Source organism: Pelodiscus sinensis, chromosome 1 (assembly GCF_049634645.1).
Source record: "Pelodiscus sinensis isolate JC-2024 chromosome 1, ASM4963464v1, whole genome shotgun sequence".
Classification (NCBI taxonomy): Eukaryota; Metazoa; Chordata; order Testudines; family Trionychidae; genus Pelodiscus; species Pelodiscus sinensis.
This window is the reverse complement of record NC_134711.1, coordinates 332,952,643-332,969,542: the sequence shown is the minus strand read 5'-3', so window position 1 is coordinate 332,969,542 and position 16,900 is coordinate 332,952,643. Positions and strand designations below refer to the sequence as shown.

The 16,900-nt window shown below is 46.9% G+C and overlaps 2 protein-coding genes across 2 annotated transcripts; both read right to left on the bottom strand.

Annotated features, from left to right (window-relative positions):
* Positions 1-3,065: 3,065 nt before the first annotated feature.
* On the bottom strand, positions 3,066-3,704 carry LOC102450029 (olfactory receptor 52B2-like). The gene has a single exon (XM_014575845.2). It carries the CDS (start codon positions 3,702-3,704, stop codon positions 3,066-3,068), a length of 639 nt encoding a protein of 212 aa, XP_014431331.2.
* A 10,207-nt stretch (positions 3,705-13,911) lies between these two features.
* On the bottom strand, positions 13,912-14,910 carry LOC102450268 (olfactory receptor 52E4-like). The gene has a single exon (XM_006127838.2). The coding sequence runs from the start codon at positions 14,908-14,910 to the stop codon at positions 13,912-13,914; it is 999 nt and encodes a 332-aa protein (XP_006127900.2).
* Positions 14,911-16,900: the final 1,990 nt, after the last annotated feature.

Sequence of the window (16,900 nt, the reverse complement as noted above, 5' to 3'; positions counted from 1 at the left end):
TGGCTGCCCTGGAGCCTCAGAGAAGGTGCCATGCGTGGGTATAAAGTGCCAGCTCATGGAGGCTGTGCCATTCATCTCCCGCCCTGTGACATTCTGAATCCACCCCCAGCCTCTGCCCAACATCCCTAACACTGACGCTTCTCCTATCGCCTCTATCAATTGCTGTGCACTTAGCACAAATGCTGATCCCTAAGGCCTGGCTCAGGGCAAAGAGCTCCCAGTCCGAACCCTTTACAGCCATCCTGCCTCCTACAGGCCTCAGCCAGGGGGCACAGAAGGAAATTGGAAGCTAATAGACCTATACGGGATATGATAGTAGTCTATACAATCATGAGTGGTGTGCAGAAAGTGAATAAGGAAAAGTTATTTACTTGTCCCTATAACATAAGAACTAGGGGCCATCTCATGAAATTAATGGGCAGCAGATTTTAAACAAATAAAAGGAAGTTCTTCTTCACACAGCACACACTCAACCTGTGGAACTCCTTGCCTGAGGAGATTGTGAAGGCTAGGGCTATAACAGGGTTGAAAAGAGAACTAGATCAGTTCATGGAGGTTAAGTCCATTACTGGCTACTAGCCAGTATGGGTAAAGAATGGTGTCCCTAGCCTCTGTTTGTCAGAGGATGGAGATGAATGTCAGGAAAGAGATCACTTGATCATTACCTGTTTGGTTCATTCCTTCTGGGGCACGTGGCATTGGCCACTGTTGGCAGACAGGACACTGGGCTGGATGGACCTGTGGTCTGACCCCGTCTGGCCGTTCTTATGTTGAAGACACCCAATAGACTCTTCCCTCAGGAATTCGTAGCTCAGTGTGAGGACTGCAGGGGATCCTGGACTACCCTGCCTGGACCATAAAAGGTGATGTCAGCCTTGTCCACAGGGCACATAAGTAAGAAGCAAAACCCAGGCCTGTCTCAAGTCTGGTGCACATAAGCACGTAGGCGAGGCCGAGGGAGAACCCATGAGGAAGGAATGTTTTGAATAACAGTGTAGGAATAAGAGATCCTCTGGAAAAGAGCTTATTTTCCGGAGGATCGCGTCCAGACTGGCGCTTTTTTCCGGCTTATCTCCAAGCTGGAAAAAAGCGGCGCCCATGAAAATGCAAATCCCGCGGGGGATATTTAAATCCCCCGCGGATTTGCCTCTTCCAATGTGCTACATTAGCATCCCTTTTATGGAAAAGGGGCCAGTGTAGACACAGCCCATCTGTATGATCTGCTTAACGCTTGCAATACATAAGAAAGTGGTTAAGTAGCCCTGCATTGTCCTGGTTTCCCTTGGATCTAAAATCAATCAAGCCACACCATAAGGACCCAACCAGGCATCTGATGCGCAATCATGTGCATCTGTCACACAACACTGCTCCCAACTCACAGATGCGTTTCTATAACTTCTGGGCTTTCTTCTCTACTTATCGAACCGCCAGTCCAAGAGCTAACCCTCCTCCTCCCCCACTCTCAGCGGACGCTCCTTGTCACCCTGGAGCAGGGCCTGTCCCACCCGGGAGCTGAGGGAACTCTGCTGTGAGGAGGTTGGAGGTTGAGATGATCTAGTGTAGCCAGACAGGCCCCCCCCCCCCCCGATTACATCAATCTTGCTTGCCCCGCTGAGGTGCCTGTATACAGGGCAGAGAAGGAGCAATAAAAGTCAGCATAGCCATTAAGCTTCAATGTGAGATCAGAATATGCGGGCTCCTCTGAGCCTGAGCAAGCTGAAAACATAGATATGAGAAGAGAACGATTAAGGCAATAGCTGACCTCAAGACTGCGAGAACTGCCCTGGCTGGCACCTATATTGATAAGATCACACACAGTCCCTGGGAGAGGAATCTCCCGCTGAGAAAAGAATGCCCAGTACTTCCAAATTAGTTTTCTCTCTTACAAGTGTAAATTAAGTTCACAACTCCCTTGTAAGAACTGGCATCACAAAAGACAGACCAGTACAATTTGGCATCACAGATAAGAAAGAGAAATATGTGACCCCATGGGTTTAAAGATGGGTCCAGCAGCACACTCACTTTGAATGTCAATCTACCATCTACCTACTGGTCGGGGTAGGTTATTGACCGCCCAAGGTTCCACGGGGCGCCCACCTCGTATTGGTCTTTCCTAGGAATTGAGGGACCGGGCCTGGCTTGACCCACTGGAGTAGAGAGGCACAGAAGGGGGTAAAAATTGTACCTGAATGTGGTCCTTTGTCTCAAGTGTACACATAGAGTTAGAGCTCTTTAAAGATTAAGCTGTTACTTGGTACCATTATTTCCTTCTATCTTTATTTTCTTTGTAACCATTTTTAAGATGTATATTTGCTAGCAGTTAAGAAATAGAGCAATAGCCATTGTAACCATATGATTTATAAGCTTCTTTAATAAACCTGTAACAGTTTAAGCTTTAACCTGACTCCTTCAGTTGCTGTAACAGAACCAAGCACAATTTAAAAGAACTTCAGCCGGTCATAAGGGACAGGTATAGGAAGAGCTTGGGCGTTTGGATCGTGTCACTCCCAGGTGACAGATCCGTTGGGGCATATCTCAGTCTTCCCTAGACTGCCCACTGCACAGGGATCTTGTATCCAAGCAGTTGAAATCTGAGTTGAAATAAGCTCTTCCTATAAACTCTGGGGCGTCTGTCAGCCTGTTGGCTGCCCTCTGCGACGAGACCCTGGTCCTAGCGGTAAAGACACAGACGTTAAACCTTTTCTTGGTAACACACACACACACACACACACTGCCCTTACCGTCGGCTGACATCTAGATAGTGAGAGGAGCTGCCTTGGAGAATGGATGCAGAAGTGGGTGAGGCCCCGAGGGAAGATACATCCCATGCTGGAGCCTTGGAGGAAGAGAAGAGGCTGGGCCCGGGGGCTTTTGTTACCAGCAATAGGAAACATGGCCACCTAAGGCGTTAATGTCTTTGTCAAGCTGACACAGTACAGTGTGGTGAGGAAAGGATTTAACGTCTTCTTGCCTACTCAGTGATTCAGGGAAGAGGGCTCAGTGCAATGTCACCAGGTAGCTCTGCACAAAGCTCGGTCTGAGAGCCACAGCGCCAGGAGAAAATTTTAAGGCATGTCCTTAATAAAAAGCCGAAACAGATGGCTCCTGATTTGTTTGGTGCTCACCCCGTAGATGATGGGGTTTAGTAGGGGGGGCACGACGAGGTACATGTTAGAAATGAGAACATGGACATGCAGGGGCACATTCTGGCCGAACTGATGTGTGAGGAAGGAGAAGAGTCGTGGGATGTAAAAGGCTAAGATAGCGCAGAGGTGGGAACCACATGTCCCAAAAGTCTTGAGCCGGGCGGCCTTTGTGGGGAGACGTAAAATGGCCCTGAGGATCCGGGTGTAGGACACGGTAATAAAAACCACATCCAGACCAGTCACACCAAATACCACAAAGAGCGCGTAGTAGCTACTGACGCGGATGTCGGCGCAGGCCAGCTTCACCACGGCCATGTGCTCGCAGTGCGTGTTGGGGACGAAGTTGGTTCTGCAATAAGGTCGCTGACTCGCCAGTAGGATATAGGGCAGGACAATTATGCAGCCACGGAGCAAGACAGCCAGGCTGATCATGGCCACTAAACGGTTTGTCAGGATGGTAGCATGTCTGAGCGGATTGCAGATGGCGATGTAGCGATCAAACGCCATGGCCACAAAGATCCCAGACTCGGTCATGAAGAAGCCATGAATAAAGTACATCTGGGTGAGGCAGGCACTGAAATTGATCTCCCTGGAATTGAACCAGAAGATGCTCAGCGATTTGGGCAGGAGGGACGTGCAGAGGACCAGGTCGGCAATGGCCAACATGCAGAGGAAATAGTACATGGGCTCATGGAGGCTTGGCTCCATCTTCACGACATATAGGATAAGGAGGTTCCCGAAGAGGGCTATGAGGTACATGGCACAGAAGGGGATGGAGATCCAGGCATGAGCCGCCTCCAGGCCAGGAATGCCCAGCAGGATGAAGGTGGAGGGGTTGGTGAAGTCAGTTGTGTTGGTGTCTGACATAAGGTAGGGGATAAGCTGCCCCACTTCAAGGCAGAATGGAGTCTCCTGCGTGTGCAGTCAATTTCCCTGAGTTCCTGTGTTTGCCTGTGCTCCAGGGTGACGGTCGAGGGACAAATACCTGGAGGGAGAGACAATGTTAGTATGAGACACGACATGCGCTACTGGAGGCTCTTCCCATGAATTACACAGAAGGGTCGTTCTCCCCACACTGGGAAATGACATTTTCATTTTTCAGCATCACAGATTGTGAGGAACAGAGCCTTGTAACACCAACCCCATGTGTTATGTTGCTCCATTCACTGTAATTACCACAAGAAAACTGTGATCATCACCCGCAGGAAATGCAAATGTGGATACTGAATCTCAACTAGGCCACACCCCAGGGAAAGGAGAAGAGGATCGTTAAAGTTATTGTAATTGGGAAATTTATTTTTATAGATTTTTTTAAATTAATATATTATGGCTGCGATTAAGAAAAGGAAATATGATGAAGACTACATTAAGTATGGCATGGAAAAAAATGGGATCGATCATCTTCAATGCGTAATATGCCACACGGTTCTTAGCAATGACGCCTTGAGATCTAGTCATCTTGAGTGATACTTGACGATGCTCCACAGCATTTTGACAGATGAACCAAAAGTTTTTTGCTGCTAAACTTCAAAATTTGAAACGCATGAAGCTGGACACGACTGGAGCTTTTCATCAAGCATCAGCCAAAGCACTAGAAGCATCTTATGAACTGTCATTGCTTATCGCTAAAGCCCAGAAAGTGCACATAATTGGAGAAATGCTTGGGAAGCCTTGCTTGTTGAAAGCAGCTGATATTGTGCTTTGTGTCAAAAGCAAGAAAAAATGCGCTTTCTGACAATTCCGTGAAACGTCACATCGATGAGCTGACGAAAGATAATGAACTTCAAGTTGTGGAGGCAGTGTTGGCTTCTCGTTTTTTTGCAGTTCTGTGCGATGAGACCACTGATGTAGCACAATGCTGTCCGTTGCATGTCTACGTTCGATTAGTTAACAATGGAACTGTGAAGGAAGAACTACTTTTTTCGAAGGAATTGATGACCACATCAAAGGCTTTTGATATTATGAAAATGATTTCTGACTTTTTTGAAGAAAATAGACTTTCATGGGGAAAACTGGTTGGTGTGTGCACAGAGAGTGCTCCAGTGATGCTTGGCTCTCACTCTGGATTTGTGACGTTGGTGAAAGAAAAAAAATCCAGCCGTAACTACAACTCACTGCGTCATACATAGACAAGAGTTGGCTGCTAAAACTCTTCCAGATAACCTATGTGACTCATTGAATTTAGCCATCAAAGTTGTCAATTTTGTGAAGAACACTGCTTTAAATACAGATTTTGTTATGCTCTTTGCATGCCCAGTGTAGACACAGCCCAGGTGATGAAACGCTAGCCCGTCCTTTAGCGGAAGGAGGATATTAGTAGAACCGTAGAATCACAAGTAGACAAGTTATGAATTGACTGATTAACCACACCTGATCAGAACCACAGTATGTACTTGGGTAGCAAGAGAGTGAAAGAAAGAACGAAAGAAAGGGCACAGTGTCAGACAGAAATTTCTGATGTATTTGAAAAAAAATTGCTTCAGAAATAACTTTTTGAATTTTTGGCTAGCTATTCTTAAAATTCCTTTTTAACCTTCCTAATGATATTTTTACACTTCCTTTGACAGAGTTTATGCTCCTTTCTATTTTCCTGTCTTGGATGTAACTTCCACTTCTTCTACTTCATTGTTGTGTCATGGTGGCACTTTTTGGGTCTCTTACTGCGTGGCTGTGTCTACACTGGGCCACTTATTCCGGAAAAGCAGCCGCTTTTCCGGAATAAGCTGTGAGCTGTCTACACTGTCCCCTTGAATTTCCGGAAAAGCAGTGACATCTACTGTAAGAAATCAACTGCTTTTCCGGAAAAACTATGCTGCTCCCGCTCCGGCAAAAGTCCTTTTTCCGGAAAAATGTTCCAGAAAAGGGCCAGTGTAGACAGCAGAGATTTCTTTTCTGCAAAAAAGCCCCGATCGCGAAAATGACAATCGGGGCTTTTTTCCGGAAAAGCATCCTGCCAATGTAGACGCTCTTTTTCTGGAAATACTTATAACGGAAAACTGTTCCGTTTTAAGCATTTCAGGAAAAAGGTGCTAGTGTAGACACTGCCTGTAGGTTTTTCTTTTTCTTTGGGGGATACATTTAGGTTGAGCCTCAGTTGTGGTGTCCTGGAAAGTTTCCATGCAGCTTGCAGGGATTTTACTTTTGTCACTGTGCCTTTTGTGCTTTTTCATTTCTGTTCAACTAACCTCCTCATTTTTGTGTAGTTCTCTTTTCTGAAATTAAATACCACAGTGTTGGGTGCTGTGGTGTTTTTTTCCCACCACAGGGATGTTAAATTGAATTATATTATGGTCACTCTTTCCCAGCAGTCCAGCTATACTAACCTCTTGGACAAGATCCTACACTTTACTTCGGATTAAATCTCACGTTCTAATGGTTCAGAAGCAAGAAGCCCTGCATATTGGCAGGGGGATAGAATAGCTGACCCTACTCATCACCTGCTGGTTCTATCATTCTATGATGCACAATCCTAGTGAAGGCAGGTCTTAGTCACACCCAAGTCATTGGGCTGAGTTAAGGGTAAATGGGTAACATTTGAAGCCCCAAATTTTACAAGAGGTGAGCCTGGATGTTCTAATGATCCCTTCTGACCTCAAAACCTATGACATTATCAAAAAACAAACAGAGCTGTCCTTCACTGTTACTGTGTCTTAAAACACACAGGTACAAGGGGACATTGAATTATATTGAAACTCTGAACATGATTCTGTGAAATTAAAGTGATTTACATGACACATATTTGGCCACTGGAACTCCTTGCTACAGATAATATTCCCGCTAAAAGCTTAGGTGAATGGGATTCACTAATTCACAGGGCCGTTAATGCCACTTTTACTGATGCGACGTCCGGCACCTTCCGTGAAAAAGAGCTCATTATCTGATGGATATCAGTTTGCCCAGCTTTTCGCATTTGAACGGGTATTTCCCACCCTGGGTGTCTGCTTCTGGCTGAATTGTTTTCTGTCTGTTTCTGTCTGATTGTTAAATCTGAGACATCACAGCTCAGGAGACCTCGCCATGAAGCAAGGAGAGAAGGTGTCTCGCCCACATTGAAACATTCTTACAGTTGTTCCAGGGAAGAGCTCTAGTTCCTCCCTGCTCTCCAGCAGACAAACGTCAGGTAACAACCCCCTGTTAACAGCCAGCGCGCTGAGATGCAAGGGGTGGAGGTGACCGTGTCTGGGCAGTGACACACAGCTGGCTCCTGAGGGCTTTACTCAGTTCTTCCTCCATGGGGAGTGTTGCCTGAGCAAGCAATGGGCCAGTGAAATGCAGCTGTGATGGGGGTGGTCATAGATGACCCCTTGCAGGGGGGGGGGGCTCCCAGAGTGCTGACATGCCCTCTACCACTCGCTTTCCCGCTTTCTGGGGCTCCTCACCGCCCAGTCCCACTGGCACAACTCTGCTGGTCTCCCCAGCCAAGACAGTGAGCTGAGATCGAGTCCACCCCATCACCCGAGCAGACACTGAACCTCTTCATATCCAAGGCCAGTGCAGCGTAGGGCCCAGCTTCCTGGGGTACCACTCCCCACAAGGGATCAACCCCCAACGAATTAGGCAAGCCCCCATTAGCAATGAAAGGGGGTGTGTGCACACTGGTTGCCCTGCACGTAACAATTATTTACGCTGGGTTTGACAGAAAATAAAAGTGATTTTATGAAGTACCAGCAGTAGGACTGAAGTGGTGATAAGTGAGAACAGACTGAGCCAAGCCGGTTACAAATCAAGAGAAACAAAACCGCTTGGCTAGTTCTCCACTGACACCTCGGCACAAACTCTTCACACTCACCCTCGAACCTCTTCTCCAGCTGCCCCTCCAAACCAGGCTGTCTCCCCGACCCTGGGGTCTTTGGCTCCTTCCTTCAGCTGCAGCCCGGCCAAAAGACCCAGACCTCTGCTTCCCTATTCTTTGTTAAGGAATTGAGGCCACTTCCTACCAACCCCTGCTCAGATATAAGGACAAAAGAGATCGTTTAACAGTGGCTCATCAAGACCTTGAGGGTAACACCATCCGGCTGTGTCTACACTGGCAGGTTCTTGCACAAGAACGGCCATTCTTCCGCAGAGCATCCACACTGCCCGCCCACTCTTGCACAAGAAGTTTTACAGTAAAGTGTGGGAAGGGAGGACTTCTTGTGCAAGAGCTACACTCTTTTCTAGCAAGTGTAAGCCCTCTTGGACACACAACAGGGGTTTCTTACACAAGAAAGCCCCATGGCTAAAGTGGCCATCAGAGCTTTCTTGCACAAGAGAGCGTCCACATGGCCATGGATGCTCTTGCACAAAAGCACATGGCCATGTGGATGTGTTCTTGCACAAGAACCTGACAGTGTAGACATAACCTCCATGTCTTTCATTCACACATTTAACCCCACAAAGTATCCCCCTCTCCACGGCTGTGTCTACACTGGCCACTTATTCCGGAAAATCAGCCACTTTTCCGGAATAACTTGCCACCTGTCTACACTGGCCCCTTGAATTTCCGGAAAAGCACTGACGATCTAATGTAAAATCATCAGTGCTTTTCCGGAAAAACTATGCTGCTCCCGTTCGGGCAAAAGTCCTTTTCCGGAAAACTTTTCCGGAAAAGGGCCAGTGTAGACAGCAGAGATTTCTTTTCCGCAAAAAAGCCCCAATCGCGAAAATGACAATCGGGGCTTTTTTGCGCAAAAGCGCATCTAGATTGACCATGGACGCTTTTCCTTAAAAAGTGTTTTTCCAGAAAAGCATCCTGCCAATGTAGATGCGCTTTTTCCAAAAATGCTTTTAACAGAAAACTTTTCCGTTATAAGCATTTCTGGAAAATCATGCCAGTGTAGATGTAGCCCACATGTTTACTTTTACACACACAGTAAAGAAACAGAATCAGCAGATTATAACATGGAGATATACCTATATCATAGTACAGGAAGGGACCTTTGAGAGGCCATCAAGTCCAGCCTACTGCAGGACCAAGTACCTTCCCTGACAGATTTTCTCTAGATGTCCCCTTCAAGGATGGGGCTCACAACCCTAGGCCTAGCAGACCAACACACAAGCCACTGAGCTATCCCTCCCTCCAGGAGTGATGGGTTATACAAAATCATTTGTTCAAAGCACCTTTGCGTTATGTATATTCATGTCTGGAGAGGGCGTTGGTCCATCACAGCAGCAAATTTGGAGGTGAAGGCAATCGAAAAGGGATGGAACTTAAAAGTAGGAAATTTTGGCTCATAATATTGGAGTCCATGCATCATCCAGGCTATGAAGGAGAGAAAGAGTCACCGACAGTTTCTCTCCCTCATCACACCCACGCTGCCCTGGGGCTGTGGAGCAGGGAAGCCCCTCAGCTAGAGCTGGTACCTGTGAGTGCTGAGAGGGACGTGTCTTCCCTGGGAACCCCCTCAGGCAGCTGCATCCCGCACCTCTCTCAGCCCAGCGTCTGCAGCAGCGTCCCGCACCAGAGCAACGCAGGGGTTGCACTGTGAATAATATAGATCTGGGCCGTCCTAGAGGCAATTGCACCACCCCTAAGGGAGAAGCAGCATCCGAATGTAAAGAGGCTGGAGACCAGCCTGTCTGGTCTTCTGAGCTGTTTGTTCAGTTTTAGAAGCAAACAGCAATTAAGGGCCTTTCCCAAAGGACGAGGAGAACTCCTGGGCTCTGGGCTGAGTCAGGGAGGAATTGGCTGCTCTGTGCACTTGTGTAAAAATTATAGTTGATTTGGAAGAAAATTAGAGTGAATGTTTATTTCTCCATTGAGTCAGGTACTCTGGAAATGCCCAGCATAGATTAGTGGATCTACAGATGTGGACTGAAATGCAAAGCAATAAATGCTGGAAAACATAATCCCTATGATGTGTAATGGAGACTAAGGATACATCTACACAGCAAAATTATTTTGGAATCACTAGCATTATTTCAGAGTAACTTAGTCCACGTCTACACAGCAGGCATTATTTTGAAATAATGTTGAAATAGTCAAGCTGGAGGACTTCGTATTCCAACTCCTTTAACCCTCATTGAACGAGGAGTAAAGGAAGTTGGAGGAAGAGTGCTCGAGTTTGAAATAAGTGTTGTGTAGATCCTCCCAATTTCATAGAATCATAGAACTGGAAGAGACCTCAGAAGGTCAAGTCCAGCCCTCTGCTCTAGGCAGGACCAATTCCAACTAAATCAACCCGGCCAGGGCTTTGTCAAGCCAAGACTTAAACACCTCTAAGGATGGAGACTCCACTACTTCCCTAGGGAACCCATTCCAGTGCTTCACCACCCTCCTAGTGAAATAGTTTTTCCTAATATCCAATCTGGACCTCTCCCACCACAACTTGAGCCCATTGCTCCTTGTTCTGCCATCCCTCACTACTGAGACCAGCCTCTCTCCATCCTCTTTGGAACCCCCCTTCAGGAAGTTGAAGGCTGCTATCAAATCCCCCCTCACTCTTCGCTTCGAAATAAGCTATTTTGAAATAAGCTACGCAATTGACGTAGCTCAATTTGCATAGCTTATTTCGAGTTAAGCCCTGCAGTGTAGACTCACCCTAAATCAGCAGATATCGTTCAAGAATTTTCGCGATCGGGGCTTTTTTGCGGAAAAGACTACTGTGCTGTCTACACTGGCCCTTTTCTGGAAAAAGGACTTTTGCCTGAACGGGAGCAGCAGAGTTTTTCTGGAAAAACACTGACAATTTTACAGTAGATCGTCAGTGCTTTTCCAGAAATTCAAGGGGCCAGTGTAGACAAAGCCATTAGGTTTGGAAAAAGTGAATAATCAAAAGTTATTTACTTGTTTCCATAATATAAGAACTAGGAGGTCACCAAATGAAATTAATAGGAAGCAAGTTTAGAAAAAACAAAAGGAAAGGTTTTTTAACGTAGTGCACAGTTAACCTGTGGAACTCCTTGCCAGAGGATGCTGTGAAGATCAGGACTTTAACAGGGTTCAAAAAAGAACTAGATATATTCTAGTTAGGCTAGGTCCATCAATGGCTCTTAGCCAGGATGGGCAGGGATGATGTCCCTAGCCTCTGTTTGTCAGAGGATAGAAATAGATGATAGGAGAGGGATAACTTGATGATTCCTCCTTCTGGGGCCACCTGGCATTGGCCACTGTCGGCAGACAGGGTTTTGGACTGGATGGATCTTCGGTCTGACCCCATCTGGCCATTCTTACGTTCTTAAGTAATTTTTCACTGTTGGTATTCTCAGCGTCCTGTCCTCACGCACCCTGATGTTGCTCTTTCTCTCTGTATCCCTCTACCTGTTTCTTTCTCTTTCTCTTTCTCTTCGTGCATCTGACAAAGTGATTTGCATCTTCTGCAATGTGTCAATCGATGCGCCGTCTTTTTCCCCCCAAGAGAACACAGAGACCACATGACCAGTGGGTTTGGCACAAACGGACAGGGGCAACATGACTCCTCGGGAAGTCCTCCTGCTTGGCGCGCGAGTGATTGATGGCGGGGTGAGCCTATGTGACCTGTGTTTATAGCTTCGTGTTGCTTCATGCTGAGTTCAGCTCTGGCCGCTACAGTTCCACGCTGACCAGAGTGAAAATCACTTGCTTTGGTGTTGGTGTCTCTAGGAACTCATACCAACCAAGGGCCGTGACACTCATCAGTAGAAGGCCTAGTCTACTGTCTACGTCTTATTGAAGTTACAGTTACCCAAGTATATACAATTTCTGTACAGACCTGCGACCCCATTACAAATACAGTCATACTCACACTTTGATAACAGTGTCAGGGTCCAAAGTGTCACCCATGGCTTGATCTCCAGTAGACGAGGGGTTCCTGCTGGAGTCTCCCCTAGAGCGAGTTCAATTTTTCGAGTCTGGACACCCCCTTTTTATACGGTGAGTCTGCCTATTCTCAGCATGTCCATAACAGTGTCCAACCTCTTTTATCTCATTGGTCTCTGTCCTCTGGAAATGGAAGGGACTCCAATTTCCCTCAAAAATAATGAGTCCGGTAGCACCTTAAAGACTAACATGTTTCTTTAGGCATATGCTTTCATTGACTGGAGCCCACTTCGTCATAAGAACATAGGAACAGCCAGACTGGGTCAGACCAAAGGTCCATCTAGCCCAGTGTCCTGTCTGCCCACAGTGGCCAATGCCAAATACCCGGGAGGGAGTGAACAGAACAGGGAATTGTCAAGTGATCCCTTCCCTGTAACTCATTTCCAACCTGACAGAGGCTAGGGATACCGTTCCTACCCATCCTGGTTAATGAGTAGCGATAGATCTAACCTCCAGGGCTACGTCTAAACTGGCATGATTTTCCACACATGCTTTTAACGGAAAAGTCAACCTGTGGAACTCCTTGCCAGAGGATGTGGTGAAGACTAGGACTTTAACAGCATTCAGAAAAGAGCTAGATAGATTCATGGAGGTTAGGTCCACCGCTGGCTATTAACCAGGATGGGTAGGATTGGTGTCCCTAGCCTCTATTCGTCTGGAAATGGATGACAGGAGAGGGATCATGTAACAATTACCTGTTGTGTTCCCTCCCTCTGGGGCACCTGGCATTGGACACTGGGCTGGATGGACCTTTGCTCTGACCCAGTGTGGCTGTTCTTATGTTCTTATGTAATTTCAGGATTCACTGGTGTGGTGTCCTCACAGGTTTCCTGCTCCATCAGTGATGATAAACGTTCATCTGAGTGCATGTTCGTAGGCTCTCTCAGTATATCGTGCCAGCTCTGTGCAGGTAACTAGCACAATAGGTTTAAAGGAAGCCCCCAAAGTCCACAGACTCAGATAAGATACGAAGGCACCCGAGTCAGGTGTGTTGTGAAGCAACATTTGTCAGTAATCAGACATCCCCTGAGCCCCTATGCATTTGGACCCGTGACAATGGATTCTGCTCAGTCATTAGTATGGATCCTTATTACCTTCTAGGCCAGACTAAGCGTTAATCTGAGGTAGCCCAACATTTACAGATGCATGTTATCATTTGGGTGTCCATTTGTCTCAGGGTGTCCTTCTCCTGTCCTGCTGGAATGTACTTACATATTTCATGTGCTATCACAGTGCCGAGTTCATGCCCTGGACACTGACTTGCAGGCAAACATCTGCTTTTGACAAGGCCTGTCTATCACTCTTGCTGACTTTGGTTCAGGTCTCAGGCCTTCCACCAGGCCCATGACTCAGGCTCTTCCTTTCTCCTTCACCTGCCTTCCATCAGGAGGAACCAACGGGAAATGGGAGCTAACGAAATGAGCCACACAAAGGTCTCCTCCTTCAGGACTTTGGAGCTGTGTGTTAGGCCCATACACTGTATCATGCTCAGCCTCTCCACCTGCCACACAGCCCCAACCCCCTGTTGCCTGTCTTCCTCCTCCGCTCCTTACTGACTTCTTGGCCTCAGAACTGCATTTTCCCTGCCCTCACAGCAGTCTCCTTGTCAGGCTGCACCAGCCCCCAGTCCCTCCCCGGAGCCAGGGAGCCCAGGTGAGGGGGAAGAAGGTGGTAAATCATCCAGGGAATGGTGGGGGAAGGAAGGACAGTAGAAAGTGGCAGGGGCCTTGAAGGAAGAGGCAGGACAGGGGGCAGGATCTCAGGGGTTCAGAGATGAGGGATTATGGAGGGGAAATCCATATCAATGAGTGAGCTGTACACAATAGGATTACCCAGGTGGCCACGCTGACACAGCACAGTGCAGTCAGGAAAGGGTTGAATAGATTTTTGATGGCCCAGTCAGGGATTCAGAGAAGAGGGCCCTCCACCCTGTTGCTACCCAACTCTGCAAAGAGCTCTGTTGGAGAGGCAGAGCTCCTGGAGAAGAAATTAGGTTTCTTTATGAGTAAAAAGGCGGAGCAGGCTGTCCCGGATCTGTTTGGTCCGCACCCCATAGATGATGGGGTTTAGTGTTGGGGGCACCAGCAGGTACACATTGGAAAGGAGAACGTGGAAATGTGGAGCCACGTTATTGCCAAAGTGGTAAATGAGGGAGGAGAAAAGAGCTGAGATGTAAAAGGCTAACATAACACAGAGGTGGGAGCCGCAGGTCCCAAAAGTCTTGAGCCGGGCATCCTTGGTGGGGAGGCGGAAGATGGCCCTGAGGATCTGCGCATAGGACAGAGCGATAAAAAACACGTCCAAACCAATCACAGAGAATACCACAAAGAGCCCATAGTATCTGTTGATGCGGATGTCGGCACAAGCCAGCTTCACCACGGCCATGTGCTCACAGTGGGTGTTGGGGATGATGTTGGTTGTACAATACGGCCACATCCTTGTCAAGAGGAGATATGGAAGTACGAGGATGCCACCCCGCAGCACCACAGCCAAGCCAATCTTGGCCACGACTGGATTTGTGAGGATGGTGGAATGTCTCAGGGGATCACAGATGGCCACGTAGCGATCAAACGCCATGGCCACGAAGATTCCCGACTCTGTCACTAAAAAGCAGTGAACAAAGTACAACTGGGTGAGGCAGGCACTGAAATTTATCTCCTGGGAACTGAACCAGAAAATGCTCAGTGTTTTGGGCACAATGGATGTGCATAGGATCAGGTCGGTGATGGCCAGCATGCAGAGGAAATAATACATGGGCTCATGGAGTCTTGGCTCTGTCTTCACAATGTATAGGATGGTGAAGTTCCCCAAGGTGGCGATAATGTACATGATGCAGAAGGGGATGGAGATCCAGACATGGGCTGTCTCCAGGCCAGGGATGCCCTGCAGGATGAAGACGGAGGGGTTGGTGAAGTCGGTTGTGTTGGAATCTGCCATGGAGAAGAGGAGAAGGTGTCCAACTCTGAGGCAAAACGATGGCTTCTTCATGAACCGTGCATTGACCTGACTTCCTGTAGGTTGTCAGTGTCTAAGCTGAAGAACACATTGCATATACCTGGATGGAGACACAATGTTACTACATGTTACTACATGCACAATTGGAGTCTTTCCTCATGGTCTCGTTTCACAGACTGTAAAATGACTGTTACTTTATTTGGAGAAATTAATTATAAACAATTGACCCTGCTAATGCCACATCCATATTTGATGGTGGTCTGTGCATCAAAGGGTATGTCTAGACTACAGGCTTTTGTTGATGGAAGTTCTGTCAACAGATACTGTCGACAAAGCTTCTGTCAACAAAGAGCATCTAGACTACATCCAGTTCTGTCGACAAAGCAAGCCACTTTGTCGACATGAGAGTGTAGATGAAAAGGACAGTGTAGATTCAATAATGCCTTCTGTCGACAGAACTCTGTCGACAGAAGGCGTTATTCCTCGTAGAATGAGGTTTACAGCCGTCAACAAAACTGCTGAGTTCTGTCGACGTTATGTCGACAGAACTCAGCGGCAGTGTAGATGCAGGTATAGTTTTGTCAACAAAAGTCCACTTTTGTCGACAAAACCCTGTAGTCTAGACACACCCAAAAAGTTCTACACGTCATGGTATGGTGAACCCTTCCTATACCTGTAGGAAACACAAGTAGGAATTGCAATTGAATCTTGGGTTAAGGAATCTGTGCTCTAGGGTGTTCCACATTCACCCCATTGCTCAAAATCTGAGAGTGGAAAAATAATCTTTGCCATGATATGTACCAGAGGGAAACTTCCCAACCAGAACTCATCTCAGGAAAAAGACCTGGGTGTCTCCTAGCAGTTGAATGGAAACACCTCTTTCTATGCACTAGAAAGCAAAATATAATCTTGGGATACCTAAGGATTGCGGTGGGGAAAAATCTGCTCTGGGCACATGGTGATTTTGGTCACCCAGTCCCTATAAAGGATATAACAGATAGAAAGAAAGACGGTCGGTAGGAATAGGGAAGGCTGCCATATGCAGACAGTTTGAAATGTCTGGGGCTGTCCAGTTCAGAGAAGAGACACAGAAGAGGACATATGACAGAGGAAGGGAGAATAAAGAATGGAATTAATTGCCTAAGGTAGACTGAGAACAATTCCCAACTGGTAACATTTATAGACACTTGGGTTACGTCGACATTGGCAAGTTTTAGTGCAAATACTTTTAACGCAAGAGTTTTTGCATTAAAGTATCTGCTCAGAGAGCACTGGAATGTGTTTTTGCACAAGAGATGTGCTTTTGCGCAAAAGCATCTGTGCCAGTGTAGACACTCTCTTGCACAAGAAAGCTCCGATGGCCATTTTAGCCACCGGGCTTTCTTGTGCAAGAAATTCATGTTTCCTGTCTACACTGGCCTCTTGCGCAAGAACAGTTGCGCAAAAAGGCTTTTTCCTGAGCAGGAGCATCATGGTTCTGGTGCAAGAAGCACTGATTTCACACATTAGAACATCAGTGTTCTTGCGCACGAACTCCCCGGCAGTGTAGACAGGCAGCAAGTTTTTGCGCAAAAGCGGCCGATTTTGTGCAAAATCATGCCAATGTAGACACAGCCTTAGTGCTTCAAAAGGGACTGGTTCCGCATATCTGAAGTAAAAAAAAAAATAGACCAAAAAACCAGGAATGAAATTTGGAAGTTCTTGAAAAAGAGTTTATTAAACAGCACAAAAGATCACCTTTCACAGTCAAGATAGTGGACAGTTTTGGGTGAAAACCTGTATTATTGCTAAAGTTGAGGTGTAACCCGCACATATTCTGGGTGTTGTACAGTATCCCATTTAGTGACATTTAAACCACTTACAGAGACAATAATGAGTCTGCTTTACTGCCTTTGCTGGAAGCCAGCTGGCTTTTAGTTCATGCTGTAGAGCAGTGGTTCCCAAACTTTTCGGTATCACACCCCATTTTTGATTTTTGAGACATCCTTGCTCTCCCCCACCCCAGTAACAGCAAAACTTGTTG

Bases quoted from the DNA above. Each gene is read 5' to 3' on its own strand.
- LOC102450268 (XM_006127838.2), bottom strand. From the start codon at position 14,910: ATGAAGAAGCCATCGTTTTGCCTCAGAGTTGGACACCTTCTCCTCTTC.
- LOC102450029 (XM_014575845.2), bottom strand. From the start codon at position 3,704: ATGTACTTTATTCATGGCTTCTTCATGACCGAGTCTGGGATCTTTGTG.